Source organism: Cynocephalus volans, chromosome 7, assembly GCF_027409185.1.
Source record: "Cynocephalus volans isolate mCynVol1 chromosome 7, mCynVol1.pri, whole genome shotgun sequence".
NCBI classification, from domain to species: domain Eukaryota; kingdom Metazoa; phylum Chordata; class Mammalia; order Dermoptera; family Cynocephalidae; genus Cynocephalus; species Cynocephalus volans.
Window position 1 is genome coordinate 96,558,463 of NC_084466.1, and position 16,419 is coordinate 96,574,881.

The window sequence follows — 16,419 nt, forward strand, 5'->3', positions numbered from 1 at the left end:
TTTAAAAGCAAGTGCTTGTGTGATAATAAACGGAACTGCTCGACAAAACCCCTGCGGAGTCTGAGTGTCCTTTAACCGGGCTGGTTGGGGCCGGTGGCTGTGCTCACCTCTCTTCAGGGCTCTCTTCCCCCATCTCCTTCCAAAGGGGACAGGAGGGAAAGAGGAATCCAGGCCATTCGCTTGCCCACCAAAAGGAACGAGGCTAGGGCTGTTCGGGTCAGCTGGCGGCAGACCCAACAATATATATTTAAAATATTAAATATTAAGATATCTGAAGATATATAATTTCTATGGTAATTATCATTTTTATGGTTAATTATCTCCGGGGAGAAAGTATTTGAGGGTTGGGGATGGGAACAAAGGTAGCTTTAATCATATTATATATAATGTTTATTTTCTTAGTAAAAAAGATTTGAAGCAAATATAACAAGATGTAAATATTTAAGTTAAAAGTGGTGATTATATGGGAATTCAGTATATAATTTAACATAATTTTCTTTGTTGTACAAATATTTCTAAATTACTAAAAAATTAAAAGGACTGCTTATTCTTTAGAGAATCTTCCATAAACACCATTTCTCCAGTTAGGCTTTTCATGGGAGCTGGAAAGAAGAAAGTCGGAGATTCTATTTTCTGATACAGGCCTAGACTTTATGTAAATAGAATTACAGCGTTTACTAATTTGAGCTTGGCTTTTGCTGCTCAACAATATGTTCATCGGATTCATCCATTTTGTTGAACATAGCAGTAGTTGGTTTTCTCTTTTCTTTTGTTATAAGTCATTAATTATAGGCTAGTGATATCTCAAATGGTGGTGCTTTTACTGGTCTTTCAATTCCTTCAGTCTTCTGATGATGGACTTTACTGTGACAGCAGAAATGGTGGTGTAGGTGCAGGCACCACCAGCTACTGTTTTCATGCAGGAACCACAGTGCCAGATCCCCACTGCTCATCTCTTCATCTTCACTCGGCCACAAAAGGAGCAAGTATATCTGATGGGCTGGCTGATTTCAATTTTCTTCACCATTTTCTGTAGGGAGACACCATAGCATGTCCCATATTTTCCATTGATCCTGACCTTGGTGCATGTAAACATGTCACTGCCAACTAGGTTTGAGCCCAGAGAGGTCTTTTTCATTACTGCATACCTATGTATCCATTATATGAATTCAATGTAGTTATATTCCAAAATGGACATTTGGGCTACTTCCATATTTGGCTAATAATGCTACTGTGAACTTTCTTTATATGTGTTTTGGTGCACATAGGTATGCATATCCTTTGGCATATAGCTAGAAAAGAATTGCTGGGTCACAAGGTATACATATATTCAGCTTTAATAGATATTGTCAGTTTTATAAAGTGGCAGAACTGATTTATACAACTACTAGCAGTGCTTAAGAGTTCCAGATGCTCCACATTTTTGTGAATGCCTGATAGTTTTATTTAATTTTGGCCATTCTGGTAGGTGTGTAGCATTAACTCCTAGTAGCTATATTTCTTGATGGCTGATGCAGTTGAGATACTTTTCACATGTTTATTAACCATTAGGATATCCTCTCTTGCTCACTTTTTTGTTAAGATTGTCTTTCTTATTGATTATTACAATTCTTAACATAGTATATGAGCTCTTAGTAATATGAACACATGTGCACATTTTATATTTTATATATATCATATACATTATTATTATGTATTATATTTTATATATTACATATACAATCTTTTTCTACTCTGTAGGCTACTTCTTCTCTTTCTTAATAGTACCTTGATGGATAAAAAATTTAATTTTTAATGTAATTCAATCAGCAATCTTTTCATTTATGGTTAGTACTTTTCGTATTGTGTTTAAGAAATCTTTTCCTACCTCCAGGTCATAAAGATATTCTCCTGTGCTTTCCTCTAACAAGCTTTATTGTTTTGCCTTTCACATTTATATCTGTATTTCACCTAGAAGTTTTTTTTTGGTCTAATACGAGGTGGGCCCCGATCAAATTTATTTTTTCTAAATGGTATCAAATTAGCCCAGTACCATGCATTGAATGAAAAGACCATTTTTCATCTACTGAATTGTGGTGGAGCATTTGTCATAAATCAGGTGTGTGGGTCTCCTTCTGTACTTTTTGCTTTGTTCCATCTATTTGTCTGCCCTTGTACCAGTTCTTTACTATCTTAGTAACTACCGCTTTAAGTCTTAACATGTGGTAGTGTAAGTCCTCCAATTTTGTTTTTCTTCAAGATTGTCTTGACTATTCTTAGCTCTTCTCTTCGCTCTTCCTTATACATTTTAGAATTGGTTTGTTAATTCCCACAAAAAAACTTTTCCTAGGATTCTGACTGGGATTATATTGGATATGTAGATCAATTTGGGGAGAACTGACAACTAAATGATATTGAGTCTTCCAATCCCCAAACATGGTATATTCCTACATTCACTCGGATCTTCTTCGTGATTTTCTCTGTAGAGGTTTGGCACATCTTTCATTAGATATATTACCAGATATTTTTACGTTTTTTGATGTTACTGAAAATAGTACCATTTTTCAAATTTCATTTTATAACTGTTGGCATATAGAAATACAACAAAAATTTAAGACCTTGTATTAAGGTATAATGTGCAGTTTTTCTGCATTACACATATCATAAATGTTACAGCTTGATGAACTTTCACAAACTGATCAATATCCAACATATGACTGATTTTTGTATGCTGTCTTCATTAACAGCAACCTTGTGATATTCACATATTAATTTTATATTTTATCTCTACAATCCTTTTGGATTTTCAACATATAAAATCGTGTCACTTGCAAATAAAGACATTTTTATTTCTTCCTTTCTGATACTAAGACTTTCACTTCTTTTTCTTCCCTCATTGTGCTGGCTAGGATTCTGTATAGAAACTCTGTATTTGACATTTTAAAGAATTGCCAAGCTGTTTTCAAAAAGTCACTGCACCATTTTATATTCCCACCAGTAATGTGAGGGTTCCGATTTCTCTACATAATCACTGACACTTGTTATTATCTGTCTTTTTTGAGTATAGCTATCTCAGTGGATATGAAGAGATATCTCACTGTGGCTCTGATTTCTATTTTTCTGATTACTAATGATATTGAGCATCTCTTCTTTTTTTTATTGGCCATCTTTATATCTTTATTGGAGAAATGTCTATTCAGATTCTTTGCCCATTTTTTAATTGGGTTATTTGTCTTTTTATTATCAAGTTTAGTGTTAGTTTTGGTAAGTCATGTTATTGTAAGAATTTGTCCTTTTCATGTGAAATATTAAATTTATTAGCATAAAGTTGTTCAGAATACCCGATCAACCTGCTAGAGGTTCTGTAGCGATATTCTCTTTTTTCACTCCTGATATTGGTAAACTGTCTACTTTTCTCTGGATCTGTCAGTTTTGGTTGTTATTTCTTCTTTGATGCACATTTCAAATACCGGAAGATTTTCCACTGAAAATGTAATGATTTTAGCTTAATTCTACTGTGGACAGAGAACACACTTTATGGCTTCAATCCTTTGAAATTTATTAGGACTTACTCCATGGCCTAGCTTATGGCCAATTTTGGAAAATGTTCCATATACACTTGAAAACAGCAAGTATTCTACAGTTACTGGATATGATGTTGCTATCGGCTTTTAATACCAGGTGAGTTAAAGCTGACATTTTTTGGAGACAATTAAAGTGCTTAACTTTGTTTCTTGACTAACTAGAGAGCTATTCCACCCCTGCAAAGGCAAGAACTTCAAGAAAATGTTGTGAGGAACTTTCCAAATATAACATGAGGCCACCCTAAACACTGTAGAGTTAAAGTCAAGCAGAAATGCATGTTTGTTTCCTTTTGATGAGGAAACCAATTGTATGGTACAAAACCAGGCATGCATATCAATTTTATTGAGAATGAAAGAAAATATTGTATTGGGTTGTTTTTATTCTCTGCAGTCAGTTTTTAAACTAGCTTTCCAGAAAAAATAAACATTCTTTGAAAAGTTTCTCTTATCATTCATAATTTCATGGAAAAACAGAATTGAAAGATAATACAAATCCTTTTTGAAGACCCCTCGTATATAAACATCAGATGAAATTTAAAATTAGCTGACTTCACTACATTTTACACGAAGGAAGCACTTCATTAGGAAAATATCAATCCTGTATTTCAGGCAGGCTTTGGGGGCCACATGTTTTAACTAAAAAAAATTTTTTTGCAGCCCTATAAAACACTTTGATTTTCATCGTAGATCTATGTTCCCTTTTTAGTCTGTTTCCTAAAATACAGGAACCCATTACTTCTCTTAGATAGGAGTAATAATCACAACGAAGTCAGAAATTTAACAAAAATAGGACAATGCTTTAGACATAAAGCAAAAATTAATTTCAGTTGGCAGAATGGGCACTGAATCTAAGAATAATATCTGTTGTACAAAGTTCAAGTTCAGGGGCCGGCCTGTGGCTCACTCGGGAGAGTGTGGTGCTGATAACACCAAGGCCACGTGTTCAGATCCCATATAGGGATGGCCGGTTAGCTCACTGGCTGAGCGTGGTGCTCACAACACCAAGTCAAGGGTTAAGATCCCCTTACCGGTCATCTTTAGAAAAGAAAAAAAAAAAAAAAGTTCAAGTTCAGTCTCCATACTGAATTGCTAAATGGCAGATTATTGTGTGGAGTCTAATATCATGTCTCTATTTGGGAAAAAAAGAAAAAAGAAAAAAATAACAGAATATGTACAGGATGTGGTAGGGAATAACTACTGACCAAAACACTGTTAACCTCATGTTGTCATCCCACTTAAAAATACTAACAAATGGATGAAGAAGTCCAAAAAGATATCTACTCAATCATTTGCCAGTAAAATATCAATTCCTTGTTATGCCTCTCTTTCAAAGCAAAGCAGCTGCAATTGTGACAAATAATCACCTAAATGCTTGCCCTCCAGCTACTATAAGCATTAAGTAAAAAGTAAAACTGAGAAATACCAAAAATATTTATTTCCTTACAGCAATTAAGCTAGGCAGTTTAGGAGTACAGCTCACCCAACAGGAGTATGAGAAAAAGTATTAAGACTCAAATCTAATAGTTCCTGTGGTACGTGGCACATAATACCTTATTTCTTACTGACAAAATTCTCTAGAAATGTTAGGAAGCAATAGCAATGAAAATACAAGATGTAAATATATATTATATGCATGTGCAGCACAGGTGAAATAGTCTTTGAAGCACAAATGTAAAGCAAATGGATCATATTTTTTGACATTCTCATTGATGAAAACACGCACTTCAAGTATGATTATTACTTCCTTCCCTGTAACTGATACATACCACCCAATTTCACGGAGTAAATGGTATACACTTTCCCTTCAGACTTATCTTGAAGGGGGGAAATATGTTATTCTTTGAGGTAAGTAGAAAAAACCATTTTTCTTTGGGTCAATATTACTATCTCACTACAGTTTTCAATAGACTATACATTAGTTAACAGTAGTGTATCAATGTTAAATTTCTTGAATATAATAATAGTATCACAGTTATGTAGAAGAATGTCATTGTTCTTAGGAGACATATACTGAACATTTTGTGAATGAAATGTGAATAATGTCTCATAAGGCTCAGTGAAAAAAAAGTAGATGTATCGGCAAAAATGTTAACTAGTGAATCTGGATAAAAGGAATTTGGAGTCTATTGTACTGTTGTTTCAACTTCTCTGTAGATTTGAAAGTTTTCTAAATAATGTTAGGAAGGAACGCATTTATTAAAAATCCAAAAATGCTAAGGTTGATGAGTTACTATAGACTAAGGAACTGCAAAAATGCTACATATTTGGAATATTGTAAGCTCCTTGAATGTAAAAATTTTCTTTCTGACTGCCATCTTATACTTAATGAGTTTGCTGGCATCTAAAGTTATTGACAACTATTTAGCATTTTGGAGTAGAGGGAGTGGTGGGAAATAGGAATAGCAACAATTATTGAAAGGAGTAACAAGTTGTATCTTCACTGTGTACATGGTCTGTCTTAATTCTTACCTAAAACCTTTGCTTAAAAACAGATTCTTAATTTTGGGACATACTGAGATCTTCAATGTGCCAAAGGTAATCTAGGCAGAAGGGAGGAAAGGTAATACATTCCTTTATTATAAAAGTCAAGTAGGAGGTGCAAGAGTTATGATGGACTATTTTGTTAGTCAAAAACATTTTGCAATACCCAAATGGAGGCCTAATGGTGACAGAATGGCATTATTCAGGAGGTCTACTGCTCCCACAACTTTCCAATGGGAAGGGCTCACTAGTATTTCTTTTAGTGCTTCTATATGAAAGTGTTAATCGCTATGGGATATCTTTTGTTAAATAAATATGTAAACATATATATCACAGATTTCAAATATATAAAAGAGACAGAGGTTTGTGTGTATGCCTAATAAAAAGTTTTGTTGCCTCCTTTCTCTCTCTATCGACACTCTCCCTTCTCACCGAAATGTCAGACTTACTACAAAACCTACTTCCTCAAAGCAGCTCTTCAGTTAAACTATGTGTGACTTCCAAGTCATAAAGCTGTTCCTGGCTCACTCCAATTTGTCAAAATAATGAAAAGTGAACTAAATCTCTCTCTGCTATTGATTTTTAGAGATGCTGGTCAATTTCCAAACATCATTCTCCATGGGCTTTTCCCCCCAAATTTTCAAATGTCATCCATTATAGAGACACAACGGAGTCAAAACTGGCATCTGCTTATACATTGAATTAATGTTTCTATAAAAGGAGGATTGAGAGCATTAAAGGTTAGAAGTAACTTTTATTTCCAGCGTATAACATTGTGTGCCAATATGCTCAATGTCATTGAATAGCATCATTAAGACGATGCTCTGAGTCAGTACTGTTTTTATATGTCTTGACAACACAAGCTCTTTGAGGACAGCCAGAATATCACCTTCTCCCTCTTTAGATTCAACAATATTAAATAATTCAATAACTGCTCTTCAGTAACAACTGCAATAAATAAAAGCTGGTCAATTCTACAATCAGGGAGTGCTAAAGGAGTTCAAGGTTGTAAAATGGAAATCATATAAGTCAAGAAGGCCAAAGAACTTTGGTGATTTCTCAGAACAGTATTTTTTTCTTTATTTGCACAGTGTGAGTTAGCAAAACATGACGAATATCATTATTACCACAACGGATCAATCATTGTTTGCTCACACATATCTTGTGCCCTCCCACTAATCCCACCTTTGATGCATATGAAAGTCTAAACATATACAGAGGACAATGATCTAGATTACCAAGAGAAACTTTTCATTCTAAATCACATTTTTTCAATCCAATAACTGCCAGAAGAGTTGCTTAATTATAAGCTGGTTTAGCCTTTTACATGTTCTACTCTATTGTTTTCCTATTATCTAATTCTTTTCCAAGAGGGAAATTGAACACTGTTGATTTTGCCTATTTTCAAACAGCTATTTTCCATTTTCCAAAATTCTAAAAGAATAATGCAAGTCAAAATATTATCCACATTTAGAGGTTAGAGTTAGCACTTGATTGGATTTTGTTAAAGTACTTAGTACATGCAAGGTCACTCAATAAATATAAATATCCTTTGGAATAAAACTCTCAGAACCCTATGAGTCACTGAAGTCCATTCAAGTCTCCGCAACTATCTCCATATCACTTTAACACAAAATAAGATACTTCCAGCTTTTACTGATATTTAAAATTCTTGTTGAGTTTTGGCAACATGTATACTAAAATTGGAATGATACAGAGAAGATTAGCACAGCTCCTGCACTAAAAAACCCCCAAAACAAACAAAAAACTTGTTGAACTAGACTGTAAGCCCTTTGAAAATAGGAACGGTGTCATGTACTTTTTTTGCAGCTGGCTGGTGTGGAGATATGAATCCTTGACCTTGGTGTGATGAACAACACTCTCTAACTAACTGAGCTAACCAGCCAGCTCTCATATACTTCTTTTAATGCTCATTTATAGTTACTACTTAGCTGTCATGTTAAAGACAATAATAATTCTAATACCCAAGTCTAAAGAACAGATTCACATGCTTATCCAAAATAATATTAGGCTTCCTTATACACTACAGCAAGCCAACATACCTCAGGCTACTATTAAGAAGGTGGTAAGGTCAATAATACCAAATAATACTGGCACTCTGCAGGGAAAGGGTATGCGATGAGATGGAACTACCTAGGACTAGAGTCTTATTACTGTATTGTGTCAATGGTGCCAGGTAGAAGGATAAGAAACAAACATACCTGAGTAGAATCTACCTTCCAAGGTAGAAACTTGGTCACTATGATTGCTATGCTTGAAATGTACATATAGAAGACATTTGCTATGCAATATAGAGGCCTTTCATTTGGAATAAGTAACATAAGTGGAAGGGAGAAATCAAAGACTACTCTCCTGGATCCTTTTGGATTACACTGTTTTTAGAATGTGTATCAAAGGAGGAATATGAAGGAAACTGACCCCAATAAGTAATAATAAATTTACTAGTAATGAAAAGAAACAGAAAACCATGTTAGCAGTAAGTTTGCTGCATAACACTTATTAGTCAATTAAGTTGTTAAATGCAACTATTTAAATAATGACACTATATTACCATTCCTCATCACATTTACATGAACTTGGAGTGTTTGCCTGGCTGCCCAGAAGATTCTCTTGTAATAAAGTTCAGTTAATCTCACCAGGTATGTCATAGTTTTAAGCATTCTGTATTATTAGCTACTTAAAAGCAACACATCAACTGGCTGGAAGGGAACAGTTTACAATTAATGAAGTGTGGGAAGCGAGAGAAAATTTCCTTTTACTTAAATGATTACTAAAGGTTCTGTAGTACAGCCAAATAAATCTCTTAGTTTTTGCCTATTCCTACATTTTATTTTAAAATTATTTTAAAGTTTTTACTGAATTATTTGAAGAAAAAGAATCTGATGTAAAATGGGGCATTTGCTAATAAGTGTTGTATCATATGACATACTAATTTCTAAAAGATTCCTATAGAGTTTAAAAAAATATATTTTGAAAAATATTAAGACTGGCACAATTTTTAGTCATATTCAATTTTAAGGAGTTATTTACTGATTCCTTGCTATGAAGGATGAAGAAAGGGATATGTTTACACTTCCTTTTATCCCTCTTTTCCCACCTGATTTGTCAGTTATATTATTTTTATAATATCAAGGTTTATAAATGTACAAACTATTCTGAAAGTATAATTTCCACTGAGGTATAATAGCTTTGTAATAAAATTAATTTAATTCTTATCATACTATTCTTATCATTATTTTGAATAAGATATTCTTATCTTTATTTTGAATTCTTTGTTTTGATTCATCTTTTGATTAGGTAGATTTTATCATGATGTAATTTGTTTAAAAAAGATCTTATGGTATTATATTCAATGAGTTTTTACATGCTCGAGCACATCCATGTGTTGTAAATATTCTTAAAGTATTTGGCTGGTTAAAAAATCCTGGGTTAATCTCAGTAGACACAGTAGACATTCCTCTCTATCGCTTTCTAACATTGTTTCTTGCTGAGGAGAAGGCTAAGGTAAGCCCAAGTTCTGTCCCCTATCCCACTACCTTGAGGTCCACACAATTCGTTATCCTTCAAGTTCTGTAACTTTACCAAGATATGCCTTGATATCATTTTAATTCAATGTTTTAATTATTTCAGAAAAAATTTTCTATTATTGCTCTAAATATTACTTCAGTCCCATTTTTTTGTTTTCTTCAAAAACAGAGGTCAGCAACCAAGAGTAGGTAAAATCTAGCTAGCCCGCGACCTGTTTCTATAAATAAGTTTTACTGGAACACAGCTATACCTAGCGTGTATGGCTGCTTCTATACTACAAGAGGCTGAGCTGAATAGCTGCAACAGAAACTGTACTGCTGCAGTGCCAAGAATATTTACTATCTGGCCTTTACAGGAAAAGTTTGCTGATCCCATGCATATGTTAGATCTCCTTTGTTTATCCTTATTTAAAAATTAATTTTCGTATCTTGTATCTTCTTAAGTTTATATAATTTCCTCAAGCCTCTCAGCCACGTCTCTGATTATATTTAGTTTTTTTACTTTTTATTTCTAATGTGGCTTTCATTTCTTCAATGATTTTTTCTTTTATACTTCTTTCCTGAGGTCTACCCATTGGTTTTTAATCTCCTTCTATTGTTCTATTATCTCTTCTTAACAACTTTGTTGGAGATGTTCTTAAAAATTATTTTTGCTGCCTTGTTTTTTATAACAGATCAAATCTATAATTTCCTTGAGCCTGAAAAACTAAATGTCAGAGCTCCAATAAAGACTCACTGGTTGGACATTTAAAGTAATATTAACACTTACTTTTAAAGAAACCAGTATATTGCCTGGGATTCCTAAGAGGGATTCAGCATCCTACTGTATATGGTCTAGATTTCAAAGTACTTGGCAAGTTTTGCTTCACTGTTTTTATTTGGGGGCTTATTTTATGCCTAGATTCACTAATGATGGATTTCTTCTCTATTTTCCTATCTTTTCTGTCTGTGAGTTTCAAAGGAGAAAGGAAGAATAAAAATTTCTTCACTTTGCTACCTTTAACTGAAGTCTCTTCCTCATGTAACATATTTTAAGATGAGCTAATTTTTAAAGTAATAAATTATAGGCTTTATAGGTTTTAATGCACAAGGGAGTGAAAGATAAAAAACCAACATCAGCAGTGTGAAAGAACTGCTTAGAAGAAGCCTGTGCCAGGAACAACATTTGTTTGGAGATCCGTTCGAGCGGCTATGCCAAATCAATTTTATCATTTGGATTAAAAGTAGTTGCAGAATGTTGTACTACAGCAGACTTCTGTGGCATGCTTATAATTAGGTTTTACAAATTTACCAGGGTTAGGATTACCAGTTTCACCTGACCATCACTAAAGTCTCTGTTGTACTCTTCCATTTGATTTGGCCCTCATTTGTTGACATATATGTGTATGATTGCCTTTCGTTTTCCATCCTCTGCTACTTGGGTTCAACTATTTCCTTCAATTTCAGCAGGTTAAATTAGGTGATTTTTAAGGTTTAACACTCTTTGGGTCAAGATATTAAAATATCATGGTGTTAGCTACAATACACGTTAGCATAAAGCTGAATTATGTTTTTAAAATATCTATGGATAGACCAGAAGGACATACACCAAATAGAGCTGTAGGTGATTATTTCTATGTAATTTCCAAATTGTTTACAGTAATCATGTATTATTTCACAATCAGAAAAAAAAAAAAAACACAAAAATATACTTCCCACAGTGCAGATGTCAAGAGATGATATTCAAATTAACAGATTCACTTATACTTTTTTCCCAGGTTTTGCCTAATTTTTCATCATTTTCTATAATTAAATGTTTGGGTTTCTGCAGTCTTCAGAGTTGTTTACAGCTATGGACCTTACCTCACTTTGCTGGTTGATGCCTTTGCTCATAAAAAGGCACTGTCTCTAAATGTGAATTTCCAAGTTGGCTGGTTAGCTTCTGCTCACTAGCAGTTCACGGCTGGCTATATTATTTGAATTTATGCTCCAGTGGGTTCCACCCACCTTGCTAAAAGCTGTCTTATTTTAGCTTTCTATGGGGAATTTGTTTGGACTCCTGCCACGAGTCATCCTCAACACATAAAAAATCCAGAATGTTGGGCCAGGACACCGGACTAAGAACTAGACCATTCCAAATCCCAGCAGCAGCAGAGCCCTCATGTTATAGTATAGCTTAGAAATGACACTGATGAAAGTGATCCAGGAATTGGATGTGACAGTTAAAGCACATTTTGAATCGCCAAGCTGCAAAGATGACTAACTTCTCAAGCTGCAGATTCTGAGTTTACTCAAGAGCTAGATGTCCCTTTCCACCAACCTCCCACTGGACACTAATAAACAGACCACATAAAACCTAAGTATTTGATGTTATAATACCAAGGTAAAGGTTTGGATCCCCATACCGGCCAGCCACCAAAAGAACCCCTCAAAATACAAACCCCTAAGCATTTGATAAAACATTACATAAAGCAGTAATGGAAAGAAAACCTACTTCCTCTTTATATTGCTTTGCAACAATTTGCTTCAAATTGCAATGATAGAAAGTTATGTACTGTCAGAAAACAGCTCCTCATTCCCAGTGCTATTTTAAACCAGATTTCAATAATGAATACTAAAGATTACTCACTAGAGACCATCCCTGAAGTTCCTTTGCCCCACATCATGTATTTAACCTCTAAATCTCTTTCTAGAATTCTGTTCTCTCTGGTCACTGGATCAGAGGTCCCTTTTCTTCTTTTTGTTCTGTCTCTTGCTCTGCCCACTGTCTCCACCTCATATCTATAACAGAGTATAAGAAACCCTGAAATTACAAATTAAAAGCGCTATACTTTCTGTGTTTAAAAAAACCACTATAAACATCCAAAATGAATAGATAAATAATATTGTTTCCTAAAATATGTTCTATATAGGGAACTGCTTTCAAGTACATTAAATGAAAAGAAACAAAGGCGTGACCAAGTGAAATTTATTTTTCTCCTGAAAAAGAAGGAAAACATAGGGGAACATTTTAAAGTTATATTTGTGATGAAGGAGAAGACACCATTTAGAATTCTATAGATACCAAAATAACACCGAGAAAGCCAGTAGGGTCTTTTGGTTACTTTTTTTTTCAAGAAACATGTTATCTTGAGAAACTATCATTTGTCTTCAGTAAGTTGGTTAATATGAAATTTATTTTTCAAAAATTTAGAACAATATCATTACTCCATGTCTAAATACAGAAGCAGAAGGAAATCATAAGATGATAAGCTCAAAGACAGCTTATGCATTTAAATTAACGGTGGCCTTCTCTATCAATAGACTGAATGAAAGATTCCTTTCCTCCTGTTCTGGAATTCTAATACGTTGATTGAAAGAAAAGTAAAGAGAGATTGAGTGGCTGCCTAGTTCAGAAAAAGAAAATCCAATTGTAAGAATAATCTGAAGAGCCCCACCGGTCTTACAATAGAAATCTTATTAAATGGCTTAATAGAGCACCAAGTCTATTGGTAACATTGATCTCTTCTACCCAAATAACTACAACAGGCACAGGAAAATGTTTCTTATAAAAATGTCAACTCAGGGCTGGCCCGTGGCTCACCTGGGAGAGTGTGGTGCTGACAACACTAAGGCCATGGGTTCGGATCCCCTTAAGGGTCATCTTTAAAAAAAAAAAAAAAAAAAGTCAACTCAGTTCAGCAAAAACCACATATGAACACATCAAGATCTCAACAAATTTTATTTTGGCTCACTGAGTGTGGAACATAAGTTTCCTTTAACATCAACAACCTTTGTCTCAAAACAATAACCACTACAACAAAACTGAAAAGGCAATCTGACTTAAATCTTAACTATTTTATAGCCTATCTTTCCTACATTACAAAATTATACACTTTCATTTTAAGAAACTGGCAGTAAAAGATGTAAGTCCAAACTCTCTTGGTTCAAAGTGTGACCCAAAGGGGTAAATTTAAAATGTACACTGAATGGCTTTTTCTAAAAGCATGTGCTGCACAGCTGAGGTTTCTTACTGGATGTAACCAAAAGAGGTTACCAGGTTACCAGAAGATACCTTCAATACATCCAGGCCTATCCTCCTTGCTCTACTATCTCCCTACTCAGTATAAGCCTTATTTTAATTGTGTTCTCTAGCACTTTAGCCTCCTAGACCTAGTTTGGTGATCCTTACTTTTCGGTAAATCCATTTCATCAACTCCTGCTGTGCGACGAGGCAAGGGCTATGACAAAAAGGCAACATAATTATCTTAACTGACGCCACGACAAAATCATGTTATCCAATCTTACCTAGATGATGAGGTTTACTCACCGAGTGCTTTCACACATTTCTAGTGGACTCTCATACTTCTTCCCCACAGGGGCTGTTTAGAATCGCTTACTGCCTGGGCCGAGCCCGTGGCGCACTCGGGAGAGTGCGGCGCTGGGAGCGCGGCGACGCTCCCGCCGCGGGTTCGGATCCTATATGGAAATGGCCGGTGCACTCACTGGCTGAGTGCCGGTCACGAAAAAGACAAAAAAAAAAAAAAGAATCGCTTACTGCCTCTCAGTAGATGACCTTACTTTCTATTTTACCGAGGCCAATAAAAAGGGAAATTTATTCTGAAATTCACTCCCATAACTTCTCTCTTCTCCACTGCAAAGTTTCTCTCAATTTTTTTTCCCTCTTCTTTTATTCTGTCCCAGGGGAAGAAGTATCTCTACTACTTTGTAAGGCTATTCCCTTTACTTCTTGAGTTAGTTCTCTTTTACATCTTTAATATCTCCAATTTCAATGGCTCTTTTCTCCAACCTTAAATGTATCCAGTTTTGTACTATGCCCAACCCAAAACAGATTTGAATCCTACCTCCCCCATTTATTAGATTTGTGATTTGGAGCAAGTTCTTTACCTCAAGCCCCAGTTTCTGCATCTGTAAGCCCAGATGTTGTGAGGTGTCAAAGGGCTAGGTTCATATAAGCACTGAGCACAGTGCCTGGCATTAAAAAAAAACTGCTATTGCTATGTTACTGCAGTAGCCTCCAATCTTTCGTCCTTCTAATAATTCCATCAAAGTGAACCAGCTGCCCTCCTAAATAAAGATCGGATAACACTATTCTCTCTTCAAAACAATTTCACTGGCTCCTCATTGCTTAAAGGATAAAGCCAAACTTCTTATGATATTCAAGGCTTTCCAGAAAATAAAGAAATCTCCTTTCTCTCAAGGTACTGAAAGGGCATTTCCTTCTAAAATGTGACCTTAAAAATGAGTGTTTAGAGTCTTATCTCCTTCGTTTTTTTTTTTTTTTTTTTGGTCTTTTTTGTGACCGGTACTCAGCCAGTGAGTGCACCAGCCATTCCTATACAGGATCCGAACCCGCGGCGGGAGAGTGCCGCGCTCCCAGCGCCACACTCTCCCGAGTGCGCCACAGGCTCGGCCTTTATCTCCTTCATTTAACAGCTTCCTATCCAATGAATATACAGAATTCACCTGCAAATTTTAATAAAAATTTTTTTAGAATTTCATTCTTGAGTCAAAATTGTAAAATATTTCTGTAGTGCATTGAATGTCCCCCACACAACTCTTTGAAACTTGAATTGTGTCCCCCAAGTTTTATGTATTAGAAAGTTGGCCCCACTGTGACTGATAAGAGGGTGGGAAATCCTATTACAGTAATTGAAAAGTGAGGCCTTGAAGAGGCAATTAGGTTGTAGGACCATGCTGTAGTGAATGGAGTAAAAATGGTGGTAAGGGGCATGATTCTGAGGACTTTAAAAGGAGAGAGAATGAGGAGTTGAGTCTCTCTCTGCTCTGCATTTTTGCAATGTGATACCCTGTAATTACTGTCGCCACCAACAGGACGTTCACCAGCTGTGTTCCCTGGACTTTGGACTTCATAGCCTCTGAAACTGTAAGCAATAAATTTTGTTTTCTTATAAATTACCCAGTTCCATGTACTTTGGTATAAGCAACAGAAACGGACTAATACAATTTCTTAGGATTCTGCAAACCTTTGAAGTTAATATTTCAGATGCCCATGGTTGTTCCTGCCTCACAAACAAATTTGTACAGTAAATTTGTCTAATCTCAGGGCAAACATTTACTTGAATCCTTTCTCATTTGGCTGGTAATGAGCTCTGCATTAGAAGCTGAAGACAAGAGAACCTGGCTGAGATTCAAAGACAGCAGGTAGAAGAAAAGGTAAGCCAACTGCTGAATACAGTGACAAAAGAAACCTAATATTCATTAGTGGTTATAATATGGCTTTGTAAAACATGACTATTCTTTAATTCAGGTTATTCTTCTCCTAAATGTTCTTTACAGAAATTATCTACCTTCAAGTAAAATAAAATACACTTATCAACAGATTGTTACAAAGTTTCCTATTTCATGTTGCTTATTAACTAGATTGCATTTAAGTGTTTCTATTTGGGAAAGTAATTAGATGTTGTAAGCAAATAGAATCTGGACAGAAATCGATGATTCTCCTTCCCAGTTTTTTTTTTTTTAACCGGTAAGGGGGATCGCAACCCTCTGCACACGGTGTCATCTGCACCACGCTCAGCCAGTGAGTGCACCGGCCATCCCTATATAGGATACGAACCCGTGGCCTTGGCGCTACCAGCGCCGCACTCTCCCGAGTGAGCCACGGGGGCAGCCCCCAAGTTTTTTTGTTTTCTATTTCCTTGGTTTATCCTGCTAATAATTTACAAATACATGTTAATAAAATGTTGCTTTATGAATAATACAAATTCCTGAGTGAGATAAGGGAAGATTCTTAGTGGCCTATCTTCTGATGGCCACTCCTCAGAACAGTTGGTCAATACTTAAGTAACAAATCCAACATCAGGTCTATTTTCTGAGCAAAGCTT

The 16,419-nt window shown here is 35.3% G+C and overlaps 1 protein-coding gene and 2 pseudogenes across 4 annotated transcripts in view; 1 reads left to right on the top strand and 2 right to left on the bottom strand.

Moving 5' to 3' along the window:
- Positions 1 to 16,419, bottom strand: part of MCU (mitochondrial calcium uniporter) — a 201,157-nt gene that overhangs the window by 53,190 nt on the left and 131,548 nt on the right. For 3 of the 4 annotated variants that reach the window (XM_063103229.1, XM_063103228.1, XM_063103231.1), the window contains exon 2: positions 13,155 to 13,214. The exons of the other annotated variant lie outside the window; for it this stretch is intronic. In XM_063103229.1, coding sequence (XP_062959299.1) covers positions 13,155 to 13,214 — 60 coding nt within the window. The remainder of the gene's footprint in view (positions 1 to 13,154; positions 13,215 to 16,419) is intronic. 4 annotated transcript variants of the gene reach the window in all.
- Positions 821 to 1,075, bottom strand: LOC134382727 (large ribosomal subunit protein eL43-like; annotated as a pseudogene).
- On the top strand, positions 7,717 to 7,817 carry LOC134382850 (U6 spliceosomal RNA; annotated as a pseudogene).